The 22,972-nt window shown below is 58.2% G+C and overlaps 2 protein-coding genes across 7 annotated transcripts; one reads left to right on the top strand and one right to left on the bottom strand.

Moving 5' to 3' along the window:
• Nucleotides 1–6,749: 6,749 nt before the first annotated feature.
• On the bottom strand, nucleotides 6,750–9,741 carry WNT1 (Wnt family member 1). Its single transcript, XM_037135376.2, has 4 exons — nucleotides 9,638–9,741; nucleotides 8,653–8,906; nucleotides 7,725–7,990; nucleotides 6,750–7,238 (listed from the first exon to the last, which is right to left on the bottom strand). The coding sequence occupies exons 1-4, from the start codon at nucleotides 9,739–9,741 to the stop codon at nucleotides 6,750–6,752; spliced, it is 1,113 nt and encodes a 370-aa protein (XP_036991271.1).
• Nucleotides 9,742–16,917: 7,176 nt separating this feature from the next.
• On the top strand, nucleotides 16,918–22,539 carry WNT10B (Wnt family member 10B). 6 transcript variants are annotated; one of them, XM_037135917.2, is made up of 5 exons: nucleotides 16,918–17,162; nucleotides 18,071–18,190; nucleotides 18,324–18,586; nucleotides 20,350–20,723; nucleotides 21,346–22,539. In XM_037135917.2, the coding sequence occupies exons 2-5, from the start codon at nucleotides 18,117–18,119 to the stop codon at nucleotides 21,802–21,804; spliced, it is 1,170 nt and encodes a 389-aa protein (XP_036991812.2). In that variant the 5' UTR covers nucleotides 16,918–17,162; nucleotides 18,071–18,116; the 3' UTR covers nucleotides 21,805–22,539. The 6 variants fall into 6 exon arrangements, with proteins under 6 accessions (XP_036991812.2, XP_036991833.2, XP_036991826.2 ...); XM_037135938.2 differs by lacking the exon at nucleotides 16,918–17,162 and adding an exon at nucleotides 17,567–17,650; XM_037135931.2 differs by lacking the exon at nucleotides 16,918–17,162 and adding an exon at nucleotides 17,735–17,760.
• The last annotated feature ends 433 nt before the right edge of the window (nucleotides 22,540–22,972 follow it).

The raw sequence follows: 22,972 nt of genomic DNA, 5'->3' as shown, positions 1-22,972 counted from the left end.
AAAGGTGGGCGGGTGGGAAAGCACACAACTTTCAAGGGGAACAGAGGCACTGGGGAACGCAGAGGTGCAGAGGAATGGGACTCTGGAATGATGTGTGGGACCCAAATCATGAAGCGCCTCTGGAAAACAAGCACACAGCATTTGATCTTGAGTGAAAGGAGCTGAGGGAGAGGCGAAGGGCAGAGAACGTTTGAGCTACGAATGTCCTCCTCAGTGGCTATAACATTGTTTCTCTGCTGCTTGATGATGGCCTGTGTTGGTCTTGTTACCTTGTGGAATTCTCCAGTGGACCATGAGCTACTTAAGGGTAGTGCCTTTGATTTAGCTTGGTATCCCCTACACAGTGGGCCTGGAGCAGGCTCTCAGCAAATGCTGGCAGAAGAAGGAACAGATGATAAAACTGTGCCACAGGAACACTGGCACAGCACCTCAGCATCAGATAGATATGTACCAGGTGGGATAGCCACTACCTTGTGTGACCCCCCCCCCCCCGTAAGGAGAGATCACCCCGCTTTCTTCACTGGGGTCTCTCTAGGAGCTCTCCCAAAAGACACCACAAGGTGGCGCTGTTCCAACTGTAACTCTGAGTTTCGCCAAGGTCTTGACCGGTTCAGCTTGGTGAAGTGCCCTCCACGAACTGTCCCAGGATGGATGGTCTAGACATTTCCTTCCAACGAGTCCTGAGACAGAGTGAAGAGCCTGTGTGTGTTCATGGAAAAGAAGAGCCGACAGACCCCCAACGCAGTGCAAGTACTATAGGCCTCGTCTATCCATCCATTCATTTGACAGTACCTAACATGTGCTAGGCACAATGTTAGGCTCTTGGGAAAACAACAGGGACTAAGACACAGTCCCTGCCACCAAGGAGCCCACCATGTGACCGTGATCAAATCTTCTTTTGCTAACTGTCCCCCCTCCCCGCTCCCCCTCCCCCACACCTGTTCTCAAGGGCCATTCCACTTGACCTGGGAAGCCATCTCCATGAGAATTTTACTTTTCATTATTGCTCGCCCCTCCAAATCCATGTTCCTCCCTAAGATGGCTGCATGGCCACATTAGTGTGACCACTGGATGCTCCTTGCTTGAATGGCTCATCTTGCCTTTCCCCTAAGCTCCCTTATGAGCCCTTTCCTATTCTTTCTTCCAACCTCCCTGTCATACAGCTACTCTGCCAGGTCTGGGAGCTTTAGGGACCTCCCCAAGTACACCTGGTCTGGGTTGGGATCTCTCAATGCCCTAGAGCCCTGGAGGCTAGAACCACATGAGGGCTGACCCAGAGAAGGGCCCTGCGAGACCCTGGCACCACCAGACCGGAGATGAAAAGTTAGAGAGCCCAGAAAACCAAAGACCTCAGAAACATGTCCCTCTGGGGCCTGAGGGCTCTGCCAGCCAAACCTGTCCCCTGGCAGGCTGCCTTCTTTTCTCACCGACTTTGACTTTGGGGGAGACAGGCCTCTCCCTCACAGCACTCCACAGTGGTGAGTGTGGGAGAACTGGTTGGGCGATGAAGCATTGTGGGACATTGTCCACTTTCCCAACATGCTCCAGGGCCCAACTTAGCCCTTGGTGGGTTTGAGAGAGGAGGGAGGGTTGGTGCTGAGAGTGGGAGCCAGGCCCATCGAGGTCCCGGGAGTGAATGCCGCATTGTTGGCCAGGCCAGAGTCACAGATAATTACCTCAATTAGTGACAATGGGAGAGTAATAAATACAGGCTTAGTGTCTCCTACCCCACCAGGGCTCCGAAGATTAATCCAGGCTGACGGGCGGGCCCTGAAAGGCGTGATGGACAATTCATTAAACTCCCCAAATGCCGCACAACCTGGGCGTGAAGGCTGAGTTAGCCCCCTGGGGGCTGCGCCTTTGTCTTGATTGTGTGTCTCCGCCACAGCAGAGCCGGGCAGCCCCCAGAGAGCCGGGAGGTGAGTGGGGCTCCCCCAGCCCGGCCAGGCGGCAGGGGGATTAGGTCTTGGTCCGGCCCTGGTTGCCCTGGCACAGTAGCCCGGCCGGGCTGGAATGTCCGTGGGGGGGAGCAGGCGGAGCGGAGGGGCGGGGCCGACAAGGTGGGGTAAGGGGGGCACACAAAACCAGGGGCAGGAGGAGTTAATTAGACGCCAGCCGAGGAGGGCGAGGGGCCACAATAGGGGCCTCACTTCCGAGGATTAATAGGGAAGAGAGAGAGGGAGGGTTTCAGCCCTGGGGGAGGAGAGCTGGAAGCTTCCCAGGGTGGCACTGCCCCTTTTTGCCCAGCCTGACATCTCCTTGGCAAGTGACTGGGAGGCAGGAGGCTCAGGCAACCTGGGCAGGTGCCCCCAGCATCCCACAGAGTGGCTCGCTCTTCCTAGAATGGCGCTTACATCGGGAAGATTGGGCAGGGAAGAGAGAAAAGACCCTCTCATTTTTCATGGAAATAGTGGATGCAGGAATGTTTAGGGGACCTGCTCTAAACACCCTCCATCCTCACCCCTCACTCTGAGGCAGGACCAGGAGCCAGAAGTTTCACCCTTCCTGTGAGGCTGCCAGGTTAGAGCTAAGAAGTTCGTACTGGGAGCTGGAGCTGGCAGGGACACAAGGGAGTGGAGGCTGCTGTGTGTGCACGTGCGTGCGAGTGTGCATGCTTGTGCTTGCAGGTGTGTTTGTGCACAGGGCCTGGCCTTCAGCCGGCCCTCAATAAATTCCGGATGAGTGGTTGAATGAATGAATGAATGAACTCTGGCTTTTCTGAGCATAAATGGGTGTGAGGAAGAGAAGTGGTACTGGGTTGCACCATGATTCAAAGTGAGTGGCCTTAGGCCCTTTCATGCTGTGCTCTCGGCCTGGCCCAGGTACCCCACCTGTGAGCAGATGAGCAAATGTCCAGAAGAAAATGAAGTGGCCGTGGGTCCTTCCCTGTTAAAAGGACAAAAAAAAAAAGTAGCCTCTTGGAAACCCCACTTCCTCCTGGCCCCAGGGAGCAGGGCAGCCCTGGCTCCTCCCCGGGAGCCACCCCCCACCCCCTCCCAGGGGATGACAGGGGAGCGAGTTGGCGGCAGTTCCCTGGGCATATTTATAACCTGCTGCTCGCTCACCAGCGTCTGCTTTTAGCCCAGACGGGGGAGGGGGCAGAGGGGTGGTCTGTCTCATGCTGGGCGCCCTGGCTGGGTGTGGAAAGAGTGAGTAAGGGTGAGTGGTGGGCAGCTCTGCATGGATATTCCTGCTCACACCACAGCCAAACAGCTTATTTTCTCCTCATTTTGTTATTTTTCTCCCTTTGGCCTGGAAAGGAGGACTGAACCAGCCTGAGGTGGGGGGCGGGGGGATGTGCTCGACCCTGGGGTATTTGCAGCCCCACTGACAGGGTTTTTCCAGGGTGCGTGTGGCAGGGTGTGTGCGGTGCCATCTCGCTGACCCCCTGGGGACAGCACAGGCCTGCCATCTCAGTCCTCTCAGGTTTTCCGCTCCCCCTGCTCCTGGATATTTCAAGACCAGCGCTTCCCTCACTTGCTGAGGTCAACCATGTGTCGGGGTCCCTGGCAGCCTTAGATTGCCCTGGGTGTGTGGCCTCTGGCACCTGAAGATCAAAGGTGGGTAGAAGCATAGCCTGGGTGGATAGGCAGGGCTAAGGCCTGGGGCCCTTTCCTGATGGTGCTATCCTGTCCATCCTCCCCACCAGCTGCTCTGGACCCAGAGACCTCAGTGAGGCCTCTCTCCAGGCACAGCGGCTTTTCTCCTCAGGATTTACCTGCTGGGGCGGGCTCTGCACAAGGCTGGCGCACATGATCATAACCACAAAATAATGAGCCCCTAGGTAGTGTCCTACAGCCCTTTGCTCGCTTTTTCCCTTTTATTAATGCATGTCCCCTTGAGAGCCAGTCCTCATTCTGCACTTCCCTGCCTCCCCTTCAAAGTCCCAGCGCCAGGAAGCGAAGGGCCTCCTGCTGAGGACTTGAGTGTGGGAATCAGACCTTCAACCTCACATGTGTTCACAGGGTGCTGCGTTTCCCTGAACTTCATGGTAGTACACTCCCCCCTATACTGACAGTATGTGTCGGTCTGCTTGATGCCCCAGCAGGACTGTGGCATCACAAATTCCTCCAAGCAGGTACCGTGGCTGGTACCTCACCGTGTCCCCAGCATTGGGCATACTCCTGGCACAGAGGAGGTGCCGGCAAATGTTCCAATGACCCGAGTTTTCACATACGTGATCTCTGAACCTCCTCATCTTCCTGAAGAAGACTAAGTACCCATAACCTCCCCTACTTAATAGACAAGGCAACTGAGGCTGGGAAAACAAGAGATTTGTTGAAAAGCTAGCTCGAGCCAGAACAGGATTCATTGCTTTCTCTTGCTCTTCTTCCAGCTTCTATGTGTCAGCTCAGCCCAGAGCCTCCCGCTTCTGGGCCTAAAGCAGATACACTGATCTAGCTCTCAGAGTCAGGAGTCAGGTGAGAACGGTGAGGCCAGCTGCCAACCCTTCTTCCCCCCACCTTGCTTCTTCTCCCTAAATCTGGGCATCGTCCAGCAAAGGCAGAGCCCCATCTCCTACCTCCAGCGGCCCATTAACTTCTTGCTTTAGGAGCTGGTGGGGGCGGGGGCAGTGGTCTAAAAGCTCATTGAATTATAGACTGGGCATTCTCTGCAGGCTTTTTTTTTTTTTTCCCCCTTTCTGGAAATCCAATGCATGTCAGGTACCTCCTACCCTGGCTCAACAAGGTTTCTATTCCCCACCCTGGCTGCTCACCAGAACTGAGCTGGTGCCAGCTTGGCAGATGGAGAGAAAGGCAAAGGGATGGCATTGCGGGGCTGAGCAGCTCCTGGCTCCACTTCTCTACCCCCACACATCCCAAAGGCCAGCGGGGTCAGAGTTCACACAGCCAGGGAGAGGTGGGAGGCAGCAACAACAGCAAAGGAGTCCTGGGGAGAGGGGGCGATTCTCCAGTCGGCTGGGATCACTGGTTGCCCTTGGGGGGTAGAGGGCTTCATAGCTCCCCCTGCCTTTCAGATCCTTCCTTGGGGGGAAGTGTTAGGATTAGGGATAGGCATTAGAGTTTAGGAAGGGGTTGGCGTTTGAAGTTAGGGTTAAGGCTAAGGTTACACTTAGACCTGGGGTGAGGGAGCGGATTGGAGTTAGAGGTAGGTTAGGGCAGGATTAATCCTGCTGTGGGCAGGATTAGTACCCCAACTCTGGTGAATTCACACACAGAAGTGTCCGTGGTGCTGTTAGCAAGATTCCTTAAGGGGCCCTTTATGGAAATGTCTGGCTTCATGGTTTGGTTATGGGCCACACTTGGGTTTCCTTTTGGTTATGCTGGTTCAAGTCCCCCCTACCCACCGGCCCTCCCACAGCTGAAGCAGGTAGGCTTCAGGGACCAGCAGCTTCCCACCAGGGGCAGCGGCACCCTTTCTTGGATTTCTATCTCTTTGGTTTCTTTTCAACATGCAGCATAGCTATCACTCGGTTGTAACTACTTTCGCCCTGACTCTTCCACCTAGGAAAGGCAGACTCAGCATTTGTTTAATCCCCACTCAAGGGAAGAAACTGAGGCAGCCATGCACTTGCCCAATATCACACAGCCAGTGGGAATTTGAATAGGAAAAAGAAACTTGCAGGGTCTTTGGGTTTCTGACCCAGTTCTTCTGGTGACCTGGATCTCCAGTGGCCTTGTTAAATAAAGTCAACCCAGCGTCAGAATCTCGGGGCCCTCTTGCAGGGTCAGTAAACCACACCCCAACAATGTATCCCATTTGTCGAAGAGAGGAAAACAACGGTGTGCTCTGGATTCAAGGAAAATCCACCAAGTCATTGATAAAAATAGATATTTTTATTCTGCAGAGGAAGATACTACATTGGCGGGGGCAAGGGGCCACTATTAGCTACAGTGGAAGGAAATACTGGCAAAGGCATCTTCGAAAAATTGAGGAGAGGAAAAGAGGGATCAGAGAAGGCTGGAGGGCAAAAGAAGAGAAGAATGGAGAGGGACTGGGTAGGTGGGGAAGTGGTCTCTGCAAACCTGGCTGGAGCCCAGCACAATAAATAGTTTTATTTACAACAACCAAACTTGTGGCTTTACATCCACGTTTCAGTGCAAATTATTTACACACTGATGAGGAGGCAGGACAGGAAAGGGTAGGAGGTGGCCTAGGGAGGCAGGGCTCGCAGCTGTTCAGTGGCTCCACGACAGAGGCTGGGGGACCGGGGTTATTTCCGCTGGGTCCCCCACCTCATTTTCCACATCACCACAGCTGCAGCTACCATCTGACCCTGGCACCTCCTGCTTCAGCTGCAGGTGGGGAGGAGAAAGGCTCCGATGCCCTGGTGTGTGTTCAGGGTCCACGCCCTTGGCAGGGGCATGTGGGGACCTGGAGGAAACGGAGTTGAAGAGGGAGGGGGGGAGAGAGGCAGGGAGGTCGCTGGCGCAGTGGCATAGTCAGAGCAATAGCGCCTGGAGCTGACTCGCCATGGGGGAGGGGACGAATCTTTCTCTCACCTCCTGGCCAAGCAGGGGGCAGTGCAATGGAGTCTCCCGCGGAGAGGGAGGGAGGTAGGTCTGGGCAGGTCCTTCAGGATGGCAAGAGGGTTCCTGCCGCCCCAGGCAAGTGGTTTCAGGAGTCCCCAGGTAGGAGGAGGTGGGAGAAACGATCGAATACGTATGAATCGCGGGCATGCGGCTGAATGGACTGGGTGGGCGCATATCTGGGCCTTAGGTGCCAGCAAATCTGCCTGGGGGGTGGGCTTGAGGAGAACTCTCCCGGGGACGAGTCCGCGCAGTGCCTCACAGACACTCGTGCAGGACGCGCGTGTGCGTGCAGTTGCGGCAGCTGACGTGGCAGCACCAATGGAAGGTGCAGTTGCAGCGCTCGGTGACGCGCTGCGTGCGTGTGCGGTGGCCGCGGCCGCAGCAGAGCAGCTCACAGCCGTCCAGCGCGGGCGACGAGCTGTTGCAGGCGCGCCCCGCCGTGCCCGCTGTGCCCAGGCGTCCGCTGTATGTGCAGAAGTTGGGCGATTTCTCGAAGTACACAAGGTCATGGGGTGAAGGCGGCTTGTGCGCGGGGTCTTCTGGCTCCAGGCGGAGCAGCTCCGCCCGCGAGGCCCGGTTGCTGCCGCGGTTGCCATAGAGGACGCGCGAGGCGCCGTCGAAGCGGTCGCGCAGCACGTCGCCCACGGCGCGCAGCGTGGGCAGCCGCATCCAGCACGTGCGCACCGTGCACGAGCCCGACATCCCGTGACACTTGCACTCCTGGCGCATCTCAGAGAACACAGTCTGGGGGACAGGGAGAAAAAAATGCGGTCCCAGGGTACTGCCGGAACCAGAGCCAGCATTCCAGATACCGCCCCCTCCCGGGCGCCGCGGGCACCTCAGCGCAGGGCCAGGCCCAGGCGTGCGCCGGGGAAGGGAGGCAGATGTCCCCTGGAGATCTGGACATCAAGCCAGAGAGTCTGTCTTGACCTCTCAGCCTTATTTCTTTTTGAGTCTGTACAGTGGAGGGGCTGTAGGCAATAAGCTCTATGGGTTGCATGACTTCTAAGGTCTTTGATTCTACCCGTCCTCAGCCCCAGGCGCCCCTTTTCCCCTTCCATTTTCTGGCTGCCTTCCAAGACTCGCGCTCCCTTAGGACGCCCTCTCCTGGTTCCCCAACCTAAGCTCTAGCCTTCTCACCGACCATTACTCCCCAGACCCGAGGTTAACCCCTGCGCAGATCCCTGCCACTCCGCTTCGGGTGCAGAGCTCCTCAAGCCTGCTGCTCACCGTTCGGCCCGCCTCGTTGTTGTGAAGGTTCATGAGGAAGCGCAGGTCCCGCCCCTTCTCCCCGGAATCCACAAACTCTCGGCCAAAGAGGCGGCCAAAGTCGATGTTGTCGCTGCAGCCCCCCCAGTGCCAATCAGGGCCCCCAGGGCCGCGCCGGCGATAGTCACAGGTGCAAGACTCGATGGAGCCCTCGGAGCAGGAGCGTGCCACCGAATGAGTAACCCCGGCGGAGGTGATGGCGAAGATAAACGCTGTTTCCCGACAGCCTATGGGGGAAGGGATGGGGGATCGGGGATCACCGAGGGGGCGCGCGGTGTGAGGCCAGCACCCGCAGTGGAGGGCTTGGGACTATTGAGTTCCACACCGTGCCTCCGCCCTCGGAGTCCTGAGAGCCAGGCGCCGGGCTGTGCTGGGAAGCTGGTCTCATAGGGAAAGCACGTGCGTGGGCACGCAACCACGTCCACGCTTGTAATCACGCGTTACCGAGACTCAGCGTGCATTTTGGCTCCTCTGTGGAAGTGGGGCAAGCCCAGAAAGAAAAACTGGAGTGGGGCAGAAGAACTCTGCACAACCAAGGCCTCAGAGCACCCCAAACTCGGCCCGTAACGGCTAAGACTCACTTGCTAGGCTGGCGGCGAGGCGCGCGCCTGCAGACGCAGCTTTCCAGGGGAAAGATTTGAGAAGGCCTGGGGGAAAGGGGTTCGCCAGTGCCCACAATTCGGAGCCCCCTTTCTCTTAGGCAGTGGCTCAGAAAAGTTAAGCTTTGCGCCTGGGTACGCGGTTTGAAAGCATCTGGTAGACCGAGTTTTGTCCAGATCGTGTGACCCTGCAGGAATCCCGGACATCTTCCCTGCATTCGCCCACCCGTGCCCTGGGGGTGACCCCGCGTTCCCCTGGTCCCGGAAGCGTCGCCTTCCTGGGTACCCACCTCGGTTGACGATCTTGCCGAAGAGGTGGGGCCCCGAAGCCGTGGGGCAGTTCCAGCGGCGGTTCCGGAACTGCCACTTGCACTCTCGCACGGCGCTCTGCAGCCCCCCGCTCACGCTGTGCAGGATCCCCGGGTTCTGTCGGATCAGCCGCCGCTGTTTGCGGCTCAGCAGCTGCAGACTGGGCTCCAGCACCAGCTGCAGACTCTTGGAGTCGGTCAGTAGGTTCGTGGAGGAGGCTACGTTCACGATGCCCCTGGAGAGACGCAAAACTCAGGCTCTGGAAGGAGACCTTCACCCTAACCAAAAAAGGTCGCGCTCACGCTGCTCTTTCTGGGGTTATTTGCCTGGAGAGAGCGGTGGGAGATCAATAATAAGGTAATGACTCCGCTCTCCCGGGCTCACTAGATTGAAAGGACTGGTCATCCGGACTTTTGTGTGACCAGGAATCCTAGGGGTGCTCTGGCCTCTGGGATCCGGCACCGGACAAGGGAAGCCTAGGGAACCGGGAGGAGAGATGCCCACCTTTGCTCTCAGAGCATGCTTCCCCGCGGCGCGGGGAGGAACTCCTGGCCTGCAGTCCATGCCCACCTACGGCATGAAATGCTTAGGAGTCCCACTCTCTTCTCACCTCCTTTCTAACTGCACGCCTGGCCCTTCGCTTCCAGAAGCAGGGAAACCTGTGGTGTGGCTACGCTCCCACCGTGAGGCTGGATTTGGGGCTCTAGGAAGAGGGTGGTGCTAGATGGGAGTAGGCTCCCTGCTTGGAGTATCGTGGGCTGCGGCGGCCGGACCATTCACCCCGCTTCAGCAAAGCTGGATTCTCAGGAGCCACTCGGATCCAGAGCTTCCCTCGGTGTCTCGGAGGAAGTCCGAGCGCTGGAGGGAGCCTGTCTGCGGACGGATCCCAGAGCGTGGGAGCTGGGTAGGGCTGGCCCCTGGCCCGGCGCCCCGGGACAAGTGGCGACCCCACACCAGCTCACTTACCACCATCGGCCACTGCTGTTGGCGGCTAGAGCTGCAGGCAGAGCGGCCAGCGCCAGCAACACCGTAGCGGAAACCCAACGAGGCAGCAGCGCCCAGTGCCCCATGGCCTGCCCGGCCTTGCCCGCTTGTGTTGCAGTTGGGCGGCTTTGGCTGCTGCCCGCGACGGTGGGACGGGATGCGGCGGTGGCGGCAGCGGTGAGAGTCCGCAGTCTGGCTCTAGCAGCCCTGGGGGCGGGCGATGGGCAGCATGGCTCGCGGTCCCAGCTGGTGGGCTGAGGCAGCCACGGCGGGCGGCACCGCCTCTTATACTTGCGGCGCTGGCTGGAGTGGTGATAGGCTGCCCGGCCGGGCCGCACTGTGGCACTAGGGCGCACCGGTCAGGGGCGCAGACAATGGGCAGCGAGCGGGGCCGTGGCTCCCGCCCGTCTGAGCCGAACGCTGACGGGCTGGCCGTCGGGGCTCACCCCCGCCCCCTGCCTGGTGGCTCCCGCCTCCGGGCCTGCACTGGCCGCCGACCCCTCCCCTAAGGGCGCCCTCCCACGCGCGCCCGCCATCCTCGCTCCCGTTGGCGTCGGGAGCCCGTCGGGGGCTGGCGTCCGCCAGGGGGCGCAGCGACAACGTGCTCTCTGGATCTTCTGTGAGAACACTCCGGAGCCCGCCGCTTCGCCGCCTGCCCTGGGGCTGCCCCCTCGACGTCACCCCAGGCCCGGCCGGCGTCTCGTCTCTCTCCACCTTCCTGAACGGATGACGGAAAGCTGTGGTTCTGGGCAGCGACTCTGGGGAGAGGCCTTTCCTCCCAGGAACCCCGATGGCTGGAGAGGGAAGGAAAAGGGGGAGCCTGGGGGTGGAGCTGGGGCTGTGGTCAGGGAAATCCCGGCGGTGGGCTGGGGTGAGCTGACCAAACAGAGCCCGGCCATGAAGAGAAATCCGAGGAAGCCGCAGCCCGTGCTTACAAGGAGAGCATGCACACTAGTGGGGCTCTCCTTGTAAGGGTGGAGTGTGTATGCGGGACAATGCAAATGTGAGTGCATGTGAGAATGCGCATAAATGTACTGAGTGGACACACTTGTGTGTGTCCTCCTGTCCAGGAACTCCGTGTTTTGAGGTGGGATGTTAGAAGCCTTTCTAAAGAATCGGAATTTGGCTCAGGTCAGCATGGATCATCAAGTCATCGAGTCCCAGCCACCACCTGAGACAGCGCACCATTTTCTGTGTGCGGACAAGGAGGTGGCAATCGAGGTCAGGGAGGCACAGCTGGCTGAGGGGCAGCTGATGTCTGGGACTGTGTGTGGAGGTGGCCGGGTGGGTGGATGAGTGTATGTGGGGGGATGTTACATATGCACATGTGTGTCACCCTCTGGTGTGTCACTCTGTGGTGTGTGCCAACCTGTGCACGTCACTCAGGGAGAGGGCTGAGGCAGCAACCAAGGTGGTGTTGGGATGAGCAAGGCCTGGAGTGTCTGAGTGTCTGAGGGGGGCGCTCAGCCCGGAAGGGCAATGGGATAGACTGAGGTGTGTGTATGGGGGGGGGGGGGAAAAGGGGCCTCTGGCTAACATGAACCCGGAATAGGGAACGAGTGTCTCCATGGGTTTGATTCTTTTTGGATTTCTCTGCCAAGTTTCTGTCTTGCCCCCAAACTCTGGGTCTCCCCACTCTCACCACGCTGGGAGACCCAGAGCACCTACAACCACCTTCTCTATTGTACACTTTTCTCTTCCTCCTGGGGACTCTGGCTCAGCCTCAAGGCCACCTCAGCCTCCTATTGAAGTGGCTGCTGTTGCCTGTACAGGGCGTGGTGGGGGGGCACTGGCAGCCTGGTTCTCCTTCCCCACCCGCACACACAGGCGGCCCCTGGAAGGAAGGAGGATCACCTCCTTCACATCTCTTTCCCCATCTTGTAGAAGAAAAATTAGAGTGGATAGTTGCCCAGGGGTCACACAGCTGATAAGTGAATAAATGATAAAGCCAGGCTAAAATTGGCTAAACTCAAAGCTTGTGCCCTTTTCACCCGGGCAGCTGCTTGTGACAGTGCAGCAGCAGCAGGCTGGGGCCTCCTCAAAATTGGCAGGTTACTGAAAACGATCGTTAGGAGCTCCCTGCCTCCCTCTGGGATTCCCTCTTTTTCATGTCCCTTGCCTTTAGGATGCTTTCTCACCAGGTCATGCATCCAGGCCTGATCCTAAAGAATTCCAAGTCCCAGAAATGACCAGGCCTCCCCTCATAAGCAGGGAAGTCACTCTAAAGAATATATGCTTGATACGTTTAACTAATCTTCCTGGAGGACTTGCATTTTAAACGAGATGTGTATGACCCCAAACGAAGCCTGACGGAGGTTACTTTTGAAGGAACGTCCTCCCCAGGCCCTTTGCCCAGTCCAGTGTCCCTGGTCCCTCTAAGGATTCATCCCAGAGGGACAACGTGTGCTGGCCCATCATCTTCCACGGGTCTGAGAGCCGGCAGTCTCTGCAGAGGGCACCCCACACGGATGGCTCGAGGAAACGGACCAGGGTTCCCCCAGTGTGCATGGGCCGCAGATGGGCACCTCGGCCTGGTAGGAACCTGGTCACACAGCAGGTGAGCCGTGGGCTTTGCCCGCATTACCAACTGAGCTCCACCTCCTGTCCCTTCTGTGAAAAGATTGGGGACCTCTGAATAGATAATGTACTATGGGAAGCTTGTCCTTTATCGCTTAGAAGTTTCTCCACACTGGGGCCTGGGTCAAGTCTTTTGGCCTGGTGGGTTGAAGTCCCACGAAGGTGGGAAGTGGGCCAAAAGAAAGGGAAGCCCTGTCTCTGACCACTGGTGACAAGCAGAGGTGGGGAGAGAGGAAAGAAGTAGTAGGAGGGCTCTAGGTCTGGGTCACGTTATGTATGACCTGGCCCAAATTTCTGTTTGGACCAAATCATCGCTCTATCCATTGTTCTCTGTTTCTTTCCTACATTATCACCTTCTCTCTCTGCTGGGACCATACCCATCCGGGGTATAAATATGCTGTAATATTTTTCATCTAAAAAAACCCCACAACTTCATTTGACACCACACTATCACCCAAGATTGCCCCATTTGTCTGTTTTTCTTTTACTACAAAACTCAAGAGGGTTGCTTTAATCACTATAACAATTTCTTCTCTTTATTCTCTCTTTCCACACTAGCCACACCTTTGAGCCCACTGCTCCCCCTTCAAAGTCACCCCTGACCTGCGTGTTGCTCTGCCGTCCACTCTCTGGGCTCCTCCCAACCCGCCTTCGAGGAAGGGCTCGCAGAGTGAAATGCTTCCTCCTTGAAATGTTCTCACTTGTTTTCCGGGACACCGTTCCTACCTCCCAGGCTGCTCCCCTTCTCAGTCTCCTGTCTGGGTCCACCTTTTGTACTCAGTTTCTAAACTAAATGGGGACTGCACCCCACTTCAGTCTGGAGCTGCTTCTTAGTCTGTCCAGTCTCATACTCCCTAATTTATACCTCTGGCCACCGAACCCTGAACATGCACACCCCACACTTGAATAAGCGTCTCAGAATGCACACATCCAAACCGTGAGTTCCTGGGTCTTCCCTCGCCCCGATGTGCTCTGTTATTAGTCATCCTGTCTCAGTAAATGGCAACTCCATCCTTCGGTTGCTCAGAAAAAGAATTTAAAAGTCATCCTTGAGTCATCTGTTTTCTTATACTGCACCTTAAGTCAACCAATAACTCCTGCCCTTCTATCTTCAAATTATATGCAGAACCTGCCCTGGTTGGTGTAGCTCACTGAATTGAGCACCAGTCCGCGAACCAAAGGATCACCGGTTCGATTCCCAGTCAGGGCTCATGTCTGGGTTGAGGGCCAGGTCCCCACTTGAGGGCGTGTGAGAGGCAACCACACATTGATGTTTGGCTCCCTCTTTCTCCTTCCCTTCCCCTAAAAATAAATTAACTAAATTCAAATATACAAAGAACCTGATCCATTCTTGCCACCCGACTGCTACCGCACTGGCCACAGCCGCCGTCACCCCCCTTCCACGGGCGGCAGGGGCCTCCCAGCAGTTCTCCTGCCTCCTCCTCCGCCCCCACCTCGAGCTCACAGTCTGTTCTCCACACAGCAGCCAGAGCTGTTCTTTCCAGAACAAGAGTCAGATTCTTACATTCCCTGCTCAGAACTTTCCCGTGATTCCCCATCTCACTCAAAGGAAAAGGCACAATCTTTGCGTTGGGAAGGAGCAGATCGAACCCTGCTCCTTCCTTGTTCTCTAATTTCATTGCCTACCACTCTCTCCCTGGCGGGTTCCGCCCTGCCTCCAAAGAATTGCTAATTCCTTAAACACACCAAACAAGCGCCTGCCTCGGGATCTTTGCACTCGCTTTTCTGTCTTCCAAATGCCCTTCTTCAGATATCCCCGCAGGCTCGTCCTCTCGCTCCCTTTCCCTTCCCCTGAATAAAAGGGAATCCCACCACTTATCTCCTTTACTCTGCTTTGTTTTTCTCTGTATCACTTTCGGTCATGGAGAACTTTAAAGGCCTGAAGCATAAAATCTGTAGCGAACCACCCCTCCTGAATAGGAGCAGGGAAGGGAGATGTCGCAGGGGAGAGGAGCTTTGCTTTGATCTTAGGGTCTGGGGAGGAGACAGGGAGCCAAGGCTGTTTGTGGGCGGAGGAGCCTACTTTCCTCCGAAGCGGCAGCAGGCAGCACTGCCTCCTTGGTCTGAAAAGACATCAGACTCTGGTAGAAGAAGGGGCAAAGTTCTGTCTAGGGTAACCCCACCGACTTGTTGGGGCTAACTGCTGAATGTGAGGGGCTTTCTGAGGCTCTAGCTCAGCTGGGTTCCGGACCTTTGGGTGCCTCCAGGTGGCGGCCTCCGGCGCTGCAGCGGAAGGCATGCGCCGTGGAGGGTGGGCAGCGCGGCTGAGCTCACCGCCGCGGGCGCATCCATCCCTCCCGGGCCTATAATTTGGGTTCCCCGGGCCTGGCCGCCCCTATCAGCGGCTCAGCAATAGATGACTCACTCGGGACCCAGGGCCAAGGCAAACACAGCGGGAGGAGGAGAAGGAGTTTTCCGAGGCTTCGGAGCCACCGCCTCAGTTGCTCGATCCCCCAATCTCCAGGGGCCCCACTCTTTTCTGACCCCCGCCCTCGATGGCCCCACAGTGTTCTCCCCAGATTGTTCCTGCTACACCCGCCATCCCGACGGTGGGAAGGCAGCCCTCCACTCCTCTCATCGAAAGGAAGGGGGACCAGCTCGCTTACACTCCTTCCCTGAAGTAATGACAGCCCCCCACTCTCCCCTCAGTCATGGCCCCAACCCTTGTCAAGGTCTCTCTGGTACCCGCCCCGCCCCTTTGCTGGAGCTGGCCGCGTGCTTGGGGTATTAGGCAATGGGTGTGTACCCGCAGCCCTCTCCAGGCCCCGCCTGCCCCACCATCCTCCAGCCGTCCGCCTGCCGGTCAGCGCTCGGGCTAGCCGGTGGGGCCAAGGGCACGGGGGCCAGCTCAGGCCACCCAGTCTGCCTGCCTGTGGCCTCCTGTCCCAGAGCTGGGCTTCTGCAGGAAGAGGGACCAGTAATATGGGTCTTTGGGTTTGGGACAGGCTAACTTAGGGAGCGCTGGGGTCAGTGAGAAGTGGGTTCTGCGGCTCTTCCTTGGCACCTGACTGTGCTGCAGCCTGACAAGGGCAGAATCAGAAGAAACAACCCAAAACCTGAGAGAGATTCGGAGACACATGGACACATACAAATGTCCAAGTGGTCCCCGTGGGAGAAGAGGGGGATAGGAAGCCTCACCCCCCTCCTCTAGGGGCCCGGGTGCAGTCCCAAGCTGACGTGCAGGAAGAAGGACAAGGACCCTGGCAAGGGGCACCGAGTCCAGGTGTAAGGATGAGAGCTAATGAGATAGGTCTTGCGGATTCTGGTGGCCTCAAAAGCCGCACGTGGTTTGGTTCTTGGCCTCTAACTAGGAAGAAGCAGCCAGAGCTCCAGGGCGCTTTCTCCCCCTCCTCCCCTAAGGTGGGGAAGCAGGAAAAAGCAGCCCTCTGTGGCCGCTCCTTCCCAGCCTCCCCAGCCTGCACAGGGCCCAGCACATCACGGCCATCAATCAATATCCCCACAGATGAACATCACTCATCTCTGCAGACCGCTCTGCCCTCGAGAGCAGTGTCCGCTGCCACACGGTGCAGGGCTCCAGCAGCACCGCCCAGAGGTTGGCTGCCCAGCAGAGCTGCATGGACACCACCGAGGAAGAGATGACTGTGGCTGCGGGTTTCAGCCCCGTGGCTCTGCTTGCTTGGGGGGCCTGTCTCTGAGTCAACGTGCCAGCTTTGGTCTCTCAGGGCCAGCCGTGCCTTGGGCTGCGGTCTGGCAGGGGCAGGGGGGTGGCTGGGAAGCCTGGGGCCCCTCTCTGGCAAAAATAGCCCGCAGTGGTTAGAGCTGGGAGGGTGAGTCAGGCAATAGTGCAGTGGCACCTAACCCCTTCACTGCCACTGGAGCTCCCTAAGGGGGTTTGCCTCAGTTGTGCCCCCCCCCCCCAGATCAGGCTCTTTCCCCAGCTGTCCTAGGGCTGAGCCCCGTTGGGGATCCCAAAGTCCTCCTCATCTCACTTGAAGCAAGTCCGTGAGTGGAGCAGGAATAGGGGCCACCCAAAGTGCAGACCTGGAATCGGGAAGGGGAAGGAGACCTCTGTGGGCAAGGAGCCTGCAAGCCAAGGGAAATGTGGGGCAGCCGAAGATCTTTGGGGACCCTGGAGCCTCTGCGAGGACCAAATTCTGAGGCCAAAGCTGACCCCTCCCAAGGGGCAGGCACAGGGCCGGGAGGTGGGCGGAAGCCAAGCTGCCCAGAAGGGAACTCCCGCTGGCTCCCAGTGCCCTGTGGTGCGTTCTTGGTGAGGGCTCTCCACAAAACTGCCCTGCCAGGGAAGTCAGTTCTCAGCTCTCTTTGTCTTGTCAAAGGCATCCTCCAGGCCCATCCAGAGCTCTGTGGAGAAACCGAGGCAAAGAGACATGATCACTCGGGACCAGGGTCCTGGCTCCCTAGTCTGGGTCAGTGCACTCTCCTTGAAGCCTTGGCGACTCCAGAGCAGGTGAGAGGAACTCTGGCCATCTCCACCTTCAGTGGGGCCAAGAATGAACGCGGGCGTCGGGGGAGAGGGTGTGTATGTGTGTGCGCACGCTGGGAGGAGGGGGAGCGACTGCGTTCCCCGGGTCAAGCGGGGGGGGTTGCAACGAGGAGCGGGGTGGGGATGCCCCGGGCTCTGGGAGGGGCTGCAGCTCTGCCGGTCGCGGCGGAGCCGCCCGTGCGCTCCGCGCGAGCACAGCTCGAGCTCCCAGTTCTTCGCTGGCCCGCTCTCTAGCTTTCTCGATCGCTCCCTCCCTTCCTCCCTCCCTTCTTCCCGGCGGCCGCGGCGGCGCTGGGAAAGCGGCGAAGAGGAGTGGCCCTGCCCTGGAAGAATGCGGCTCTGCCGAGGGGGCAGAACCCAACGCATTCTCCCCAAGGTTTGAGCAGCCGGAGCCGAGGCGACCGGACCCCGCCCGCGGCAAACCCCGCACCAGAGCAGCTGGAGGTAATCGGAACCGGGAAAGCAGGGAGGGCAGGGACGCGCGCACGGGGACCAGACAGGCGCATGGGTAGTCAGACAGACACGCATCCGCCTACGGGGGCGCAGAGATGCGGAGAGAGCCAGAGATATTGCCGGCGATAAAAACCCGGCAATAAAGGAGTGTCCCCGGATTGGAACAGGAGAGCAAAGGGGTGGGGACTGAGGTTAGGACCCATGAGGGCCAGGTGGGCGACGCGCGGAGGCGGGGAACGTGTGGTTAGGCGCGGTGGCGGACGAGGAAGAAGGCTCAGCCTGCGCGGCGCGTCCCCTTCTAGGCGGGAACCGGGTCCCCTCCCCGTCTTTGCCGCACCTGGAGCCTCCCCTCTCTCCCTGCTGCAGAGGAAGGGCGGGCGGAACCGGTGGGGAACCCATTCTTCCACCCTCCTGGAGGAGGCTGCCTGCCCTCGACGGCACCTGGAGGCGACACTCTCCCCACCCCCACTCCACCAGCTGTAGGTGGTGGGGAACCCCCTCCCAACCCCACCCCTTAGCCCCGTGAGGGCGTGAAGCCTGTGTTGGGCGGGGGAAGTGAGTCTTGGGGCCCTTGAAGAGGGAGCAGTGGGTGAGGTGGAGCGGTGTTTGTGAGTACGTGTGTCTGACTTTGAACGTGAGTGTGTCTGTGTGCCTGGCATTATGTCTGGCTGGGTCGGCTCCAGGGGCGATCCGTTAAGTTCCAGCTGCAAGGCCCGACTCTTCTTCCAGGGCCCAGGGACTCTAGGAATCCAGGGGTGATTGTTACTGTCGCTTAGGGAGAGATGAGACGGGTCAGTGGGGTGACACTGGTGAGCCAGGAGCCCGAGGTTGGGCATCCTTGGGTTGGCCAGGCGAGCCGCCCTACTCCCGAACCCTCCTGAAGCCTCCCTGTCCCGCAGGCCCCGATCGGTCTGCCCACCGGGGCCTTCGGGCCCGGGCTTCGACATGCCTGAGGAGCCCCGGCCGCGGCCTCCGCCCTGGGGCCTCGCGGGTCTTCTGTTCCTGGCGGTGTGCAGTCGGTGAGCAGTTCCCCCTGTCGCCCGGCCTCCCCGGCCACCAAGCCCGGGCTAGAAGCACCGCCCCAGGGCGGGAGGAGTCGGAGGGCGCGCGAGGCCTGGACCACAGACCCAGAAACGCGTTCTCGGTTCCCAGGGCCCTAAGCAATGAGATTCTGGGCCTGAAGCTGCCGGGCGAGCCGCCGCTGACCGCCAACACCGTGTGCTTGACGCTCTCGGGCCTGAGCAAGCGGCAGCTGGGCCTGTGCCTGCGCAGCCCCGACGTGACGGCGTCGGCGCTCCAGGGCCTGCACATCGCGGTCCACGAGTGTCAGCACCAGTTGCGAGACCAGCGCTGGAACTGCTCGGCGCTCGAGGGCGGCGGCCGCCTGCCGCACCACAGCGCCATCCTCAAGCGCGGTGAGCCTGGCGGGGTGGATTTGGGCCGCTGCGGGGGTGGGGGTGGGGGTGGGGGGCAGGCCGAGGCGAGCGGAGGCGGAAAGCGGACGGGTTCACGACTCCCGGAGAGGCCTCTCCGGGAATTCCCCGCAACCCCACACCTCCAGCCTCTGGGAGCCGGGGTGGTCACCCGTCGGGCCCCTGCGCTCTGACTTCCACCTGCTCGCTGCCGGCGAGGCAGCTGGGTCTCTGCTCCACTACCCTAAGCCCCCACCCCCTTCCTGTTTCCACCCAGCTGGATCTGGGTTGCACCTGTGAGGGAGAGATGCCCTGGGAGCTTCAAACACCCCCCAGTCACTCCCCCAACTTTCACCCCCCTCTCTTTCAGAGGGACAAGCCCAGGCTGGTGTCCCCAGAACCTCACTGGAGGTGGGGTGCCGCCCCTAACCGTTTAAGGGTTAAAGCTACTCTTCTAATTGCTGGGGTTCCCAGGAGCTGAGGCTGGGAACAAAGACCCTGGTGGCTTTGAAGCAGGGAGCAGCCCCCTCCTCTGTGCTGTGGGGGCCCCAGGTGGCTCTCACCTGAGCAGGTGAGGAATGGCTGGAAGACTGGAGAGCAGGTCACTGCTGGCCTGATCTGGGAAGCATGGTCTGGGAAGCATCACTGCCTCTTGCCAGGCCATTCTTTAGTATACTCCTTGGAGGAGTAATGATCCATCCTGGGTTCAGCTCAAGGGTGGGGGCAGCACTTCAGGGACTACAGGGTTAATGAGCAGCTGCCATCTGCGGGGAATTCCCGAGACGTGTGCAAACAGCTTCACCCCTGGAGGGTTGGGGTTGGGGGGGTGGTATCAGGAGGCTGGGCCAGGAGCCCTGCATCCTGGGGTGGGAAAGGCCTGGCCCCTACGGAGCTGCTGTTTCTCGTCCTCTCCGTGCTGCAGGGAGCCCCTGCCTAAAAGGAAGTGAGGGATCCCCCTTTTCTCCACAGAACTGCTATGGGAGAAGGCTTTAATGCCCTAATGAGAAGCACATCTGTCTGAGGCTGGGAAAGGCTTGTCACCCTGAGCCTCTGTAACCCCAAAATCCAAACAAAGGAGCCAACATTTTAAGAGGGCCTTAAGGAAAATCACCCCCACCTCTCTCCCCTTCCCAGCATTTTATAGAGTCACAGTAGGTTAGGATAAACATAAAGGGCGCTCTTTAGGACAAATATAAAACTAGAAACTGGAAAGGCAAAGGACAGCTCCACGGCTCCGGTGCTTTGGGAGTTTGGGGGTGTTGGGAGGTTGTGAAAAGGCTGATTAAAATAACCCTGAGGAAGAAGGGGAAAAAAACCCCAAACCCCAATTGCTCTGCTTCAACCCACCCAAGCTCCCTGAAGGGCTGGGGAATTTCTGAGGCTTTCAGATTCAGAGCTCAGTGAACACATCTTCAAAGACCGTAGGGACTCCCTTTCAGTCATCGCCCAACCCCAGGGGTCTTTCCCTCCAAGCGGGCTCTTTCATCCACACCTGAAAATCCCAGACTTGCAGAGCAAGAGCGGGCCGCAGGGATCATCTCCACCCAACCTCTCGCTTTATAGATGAGGAAACTGAGGCTCTGCGCTTTCAGTTCCCCTTCTTCTTACCCTACCTTCCCCCAGACTGCTCAGTTAGTAATGGCAGGGTCAGGGTTCAGGTTGGAATTTCTGGAATCGGAGGGTGGCTGTTTATTTCCCTCTGCTTCCCTGCTCTCAGCTGCCTGCCTGTCAGGCTGACCCCTGCCATCACACCCTTTCGTCTTCAGGTTTCCGGGAGAGTGCTTTTTCCTTCTCCATGCTGGCTGCTGGGGTCATGCACGCGGTGGCCACAGCCTGCAGCCTGGGCAAGCTGGTGAGCTGTGGCTGCGGCCTAAAGGGCAGTGGTGAGCAGGATCGGCTGAGGGCCAAACTGCTGCAGCTGCAGGCACTGTCCCGGGGCAAGAGTTTCCCCCACTCCTTGCCCAGCCCGGGCCCCAGCGTAAGCCCCAGCCCTAGCCCGCAGGACACATGGGAATGGAGTGGCTGTAACCATGACATGGACTTTGGAGAGAAGTTCTCTCGGGATTTCTTGGATTCCAGGGAAGCTCCCCGGGACATCCAGGCACGGATGCGAATCCACAACAACAGGGTGGGGCGACAGGTATGTATGTGCCACTTGTCCTGGGTGCCCCTAGCTTTCCAGGCCTGCTTAGAGTCTGAGAGGTACAGCAGAGTGAGGGGATGAGATATGGGGGGTGATGGGCAACATCTGGGTGGCCTTGAGCAACGGATTTAACCTCAGGTTTGTATCTGTAAAGAGTCTAAGGATACTTACCTTCCAATGTCATTAAGAATGAGCTAACACACAGAGCCCCCAGCAGAGCCCCTCGTCCTTGACAGGTGCTCATCACATGGCAGCTATTATTACAGCTGCTTCCCTGTGGAGTTTAGGCGTGCTCTGGGCTGGAACCCCCCATTTTAGCCGTGCTCGCTCTGGGAAGAGCACTGGGCTGGGAGAGTCAGGACAACTGGAGTGGAGTCCTGTTACCAGCTGGTGACTGAAGACAAGCAAATCCCTCTGCTCTGGATTCAGTTCTCCAAAGATAAAATGAGGGAGTTGAGCTACCAGTCAGCCTGTTTTTCTTCTGATATTCCAGTCATTCTGTCATTCGTGCCTCTGTTTGTCCCTCCTTGTGCCTCCCGGTTCCCTCCCCTCTTCTGTGCCTCTGTGCTCCATTCCCTTGCTGCCCTTTCCTTCACCTCTTCCCCCTCTAATGCTCCAGGTGGTAACTGAAAACCTAAAGCGGAAATGCAAGTGCCATGGCACGTCAGGCAGCTGCCAGTTCAAGACCTGCTGGAGGGCGGCCCCAGAGTTCCGGGCAGTGGGGGCAGCACTGAGGGAGCGACTGGGCAGGGCCATCTTCATCGATACCCACAACCGCAACTCCGGAGCCTTCCAGCCCCGCCTGCGTCCCCGGCGCCTCTCAGGAGAGCTGGTTTACTTCGAGAAGTCTCCGGATTTCTGCGAGCGAGACCCCACCGTGGGCTCCCCGGGCACACGGGGCCGGGCCTGCAACAAGACCAGTCGCCTGCTGGATGGCTGTGGCAGCCTGTGTTGCGGCCGTGGGCACAACGTGCTCCAGCAGACGCGAGTTGAGCGCTGTCATTGTCGCTTCCACTGGTGCTGCTACGTGCTGTGTGAGGAGTGCAAGGTCACAGAGTGGGTCAACGTGTGCAAGTGAGGGTCAGCCTCCCAGCAGGCTGGGGAACGGGAGGGGTGCCTTTTCAGCCTTTCGAGCTAATTTCTGTCCGAGGTCAATTTTGGCCCCTGGAAAAACTCGGAGTATCCACCTGGAAACAGCTTTGGGGGTGGCGGGGGTCAGGAGGGGTCTACGATGTATGGCCCTCTCCCCCACGGTTGAAAGGCCTTGGGAGGAAGATGTCACCCCTCTTCTTTTCCTTGTCACCTGGATGGACTAGGATGAAATGCACTGTATTGCTCTCCTACCCCCAACCCTGGGGTCCCTTTAACTCTCCTTTGTCATACTCTTTTTGGCTGGGGAGTCCCTATAGTTTGACCACTCTTCTCCTTTGAGGGTTAGTTAGCCCTAGGCATTGTGTGGGGCCAGGAGACTTGTACCCCGAAAGAAACCACTCGCTCCATCGCTGTTCCGGAACTCTGCTGCAGCCTGAGCCCTCTCCTGTGGGGTAACGGAAGACAGTGTAGCACAGGGGTTTTTCTAGGGCCTGGATGGATGCTAAGGGTGCTCTCGGCTGAGCCCTTAGAGCCATCTGTCCAGGCCCTTAAGGAAGCTGTCTGCCCTCTGTTCAGATGTTAAAGGGGACCCTCCAAAAGAAGAGTTTTACCTACAACTTTCTGAGCCTCTCTTTCTTTCTTCAGCAGGAGGGGTGGGAGTGGATAATTTATTGTACTGAGACTTGTTCTTGGTTCCTGTTTGTAACTAAAATAAATTAAATTACTGGACTGGTGGATACAGATGGTGATATTTTTGCCCACTTGGGATCCCAGTCCATGGCTTCTTTTCCAAGTGAGTTCTCCTACCCTCCTACACTCAGTGACTTTATTTATGTGTATCCTGCTTGGTTCCGCAAGGGATTTGAAATGTCCGCAGTGACTTAGCTGGCAACTCTTAGTGTGAAAAACCAGTGGGGACTTCTAGATATGAGGGGCTAGAGACCTAAATATAGTCTCTACTTACTCTCTATGCACCTCAGCTCTAGGTTTTGCCTCAGTCACTGCCCATGAACAAGGGGCAGCTCCCCGCCCCCCAAGTAAAGATCTTGGTAGTAAATATATTAGGTTTGTGGGTTTTGTCACAACTGTTCACCCTGCAATAATTACTCAGCTCTGCTGGTGTAGATCAAAAGCAACCACAGACTATACATTAA

The sequence above is a fragment of the Artibeus jamaicensis genome, unplaced genomic scaffold, assembly GCF_021234435.1.
Source record: "Artibeus jamaicensis isolate MK-2021 breed Jamaican fruit bat unplaced genomic scaffold, CSHL_Jam_final contig_233, whole genome shotgun sequence".
NCBI classification, from domain to species: domain Eukaryota; kingdom Metazoa; phylum Chordata; class Mammalia; order Chiroptera; family Phyllostomidae; genus Artibeus; species Artibeus jamaicensis.
The sequence above is the reverse complement of the archived record's forward strand: the minus strand, read 5'-3'. Positions and strand labels throughout refer to the sequence as shown.

Coding starts and splice junctions, on each gene's coding strand:
- WNT1 (XM_037135376.2), bottom strand. CDS start 9,741: ATGGGGCACTGGGCGCTGCTGCCTCGTTGGGTTTCCGCTACGGTGTTG. Junction 7,991..8,652: donor CGGCAAGATCGTCAACCGAG/GTGGGTACCCAG, acceptor CTTCCCCCATAG/GCTGTCGGGAAACAGCGTTT. Junction 7,239..7,724: donor ACAACGAGGCGGGCCGAACG/GTGAGCAGCAGG, acceptor CCTGTCCCCCAG/ACTGTGTTCTCTGAGATGCG.
- WNT10B (XM_037135917.2), top strand. CDS start 18,117: ATGCCTGAGGAGCCCCGGCCGCGGCCTCCGCCCTGGGGCCTCGCGGGT. Junction 18,191..18,323: donor TTCCTGGCGGTGTGCAGTCG/GTGAGCAGTTCC, acceptor CTCGGTTCCCAG/GGCCCTAAGCAATGAGATTC. Junction 20,724..21,345: donor ACAACAGGGTGGGGCGACAG/GTATGTATGTGC, acceptor CTAATGCTCCAG/GTGGTAACTGAAAACCTAAA.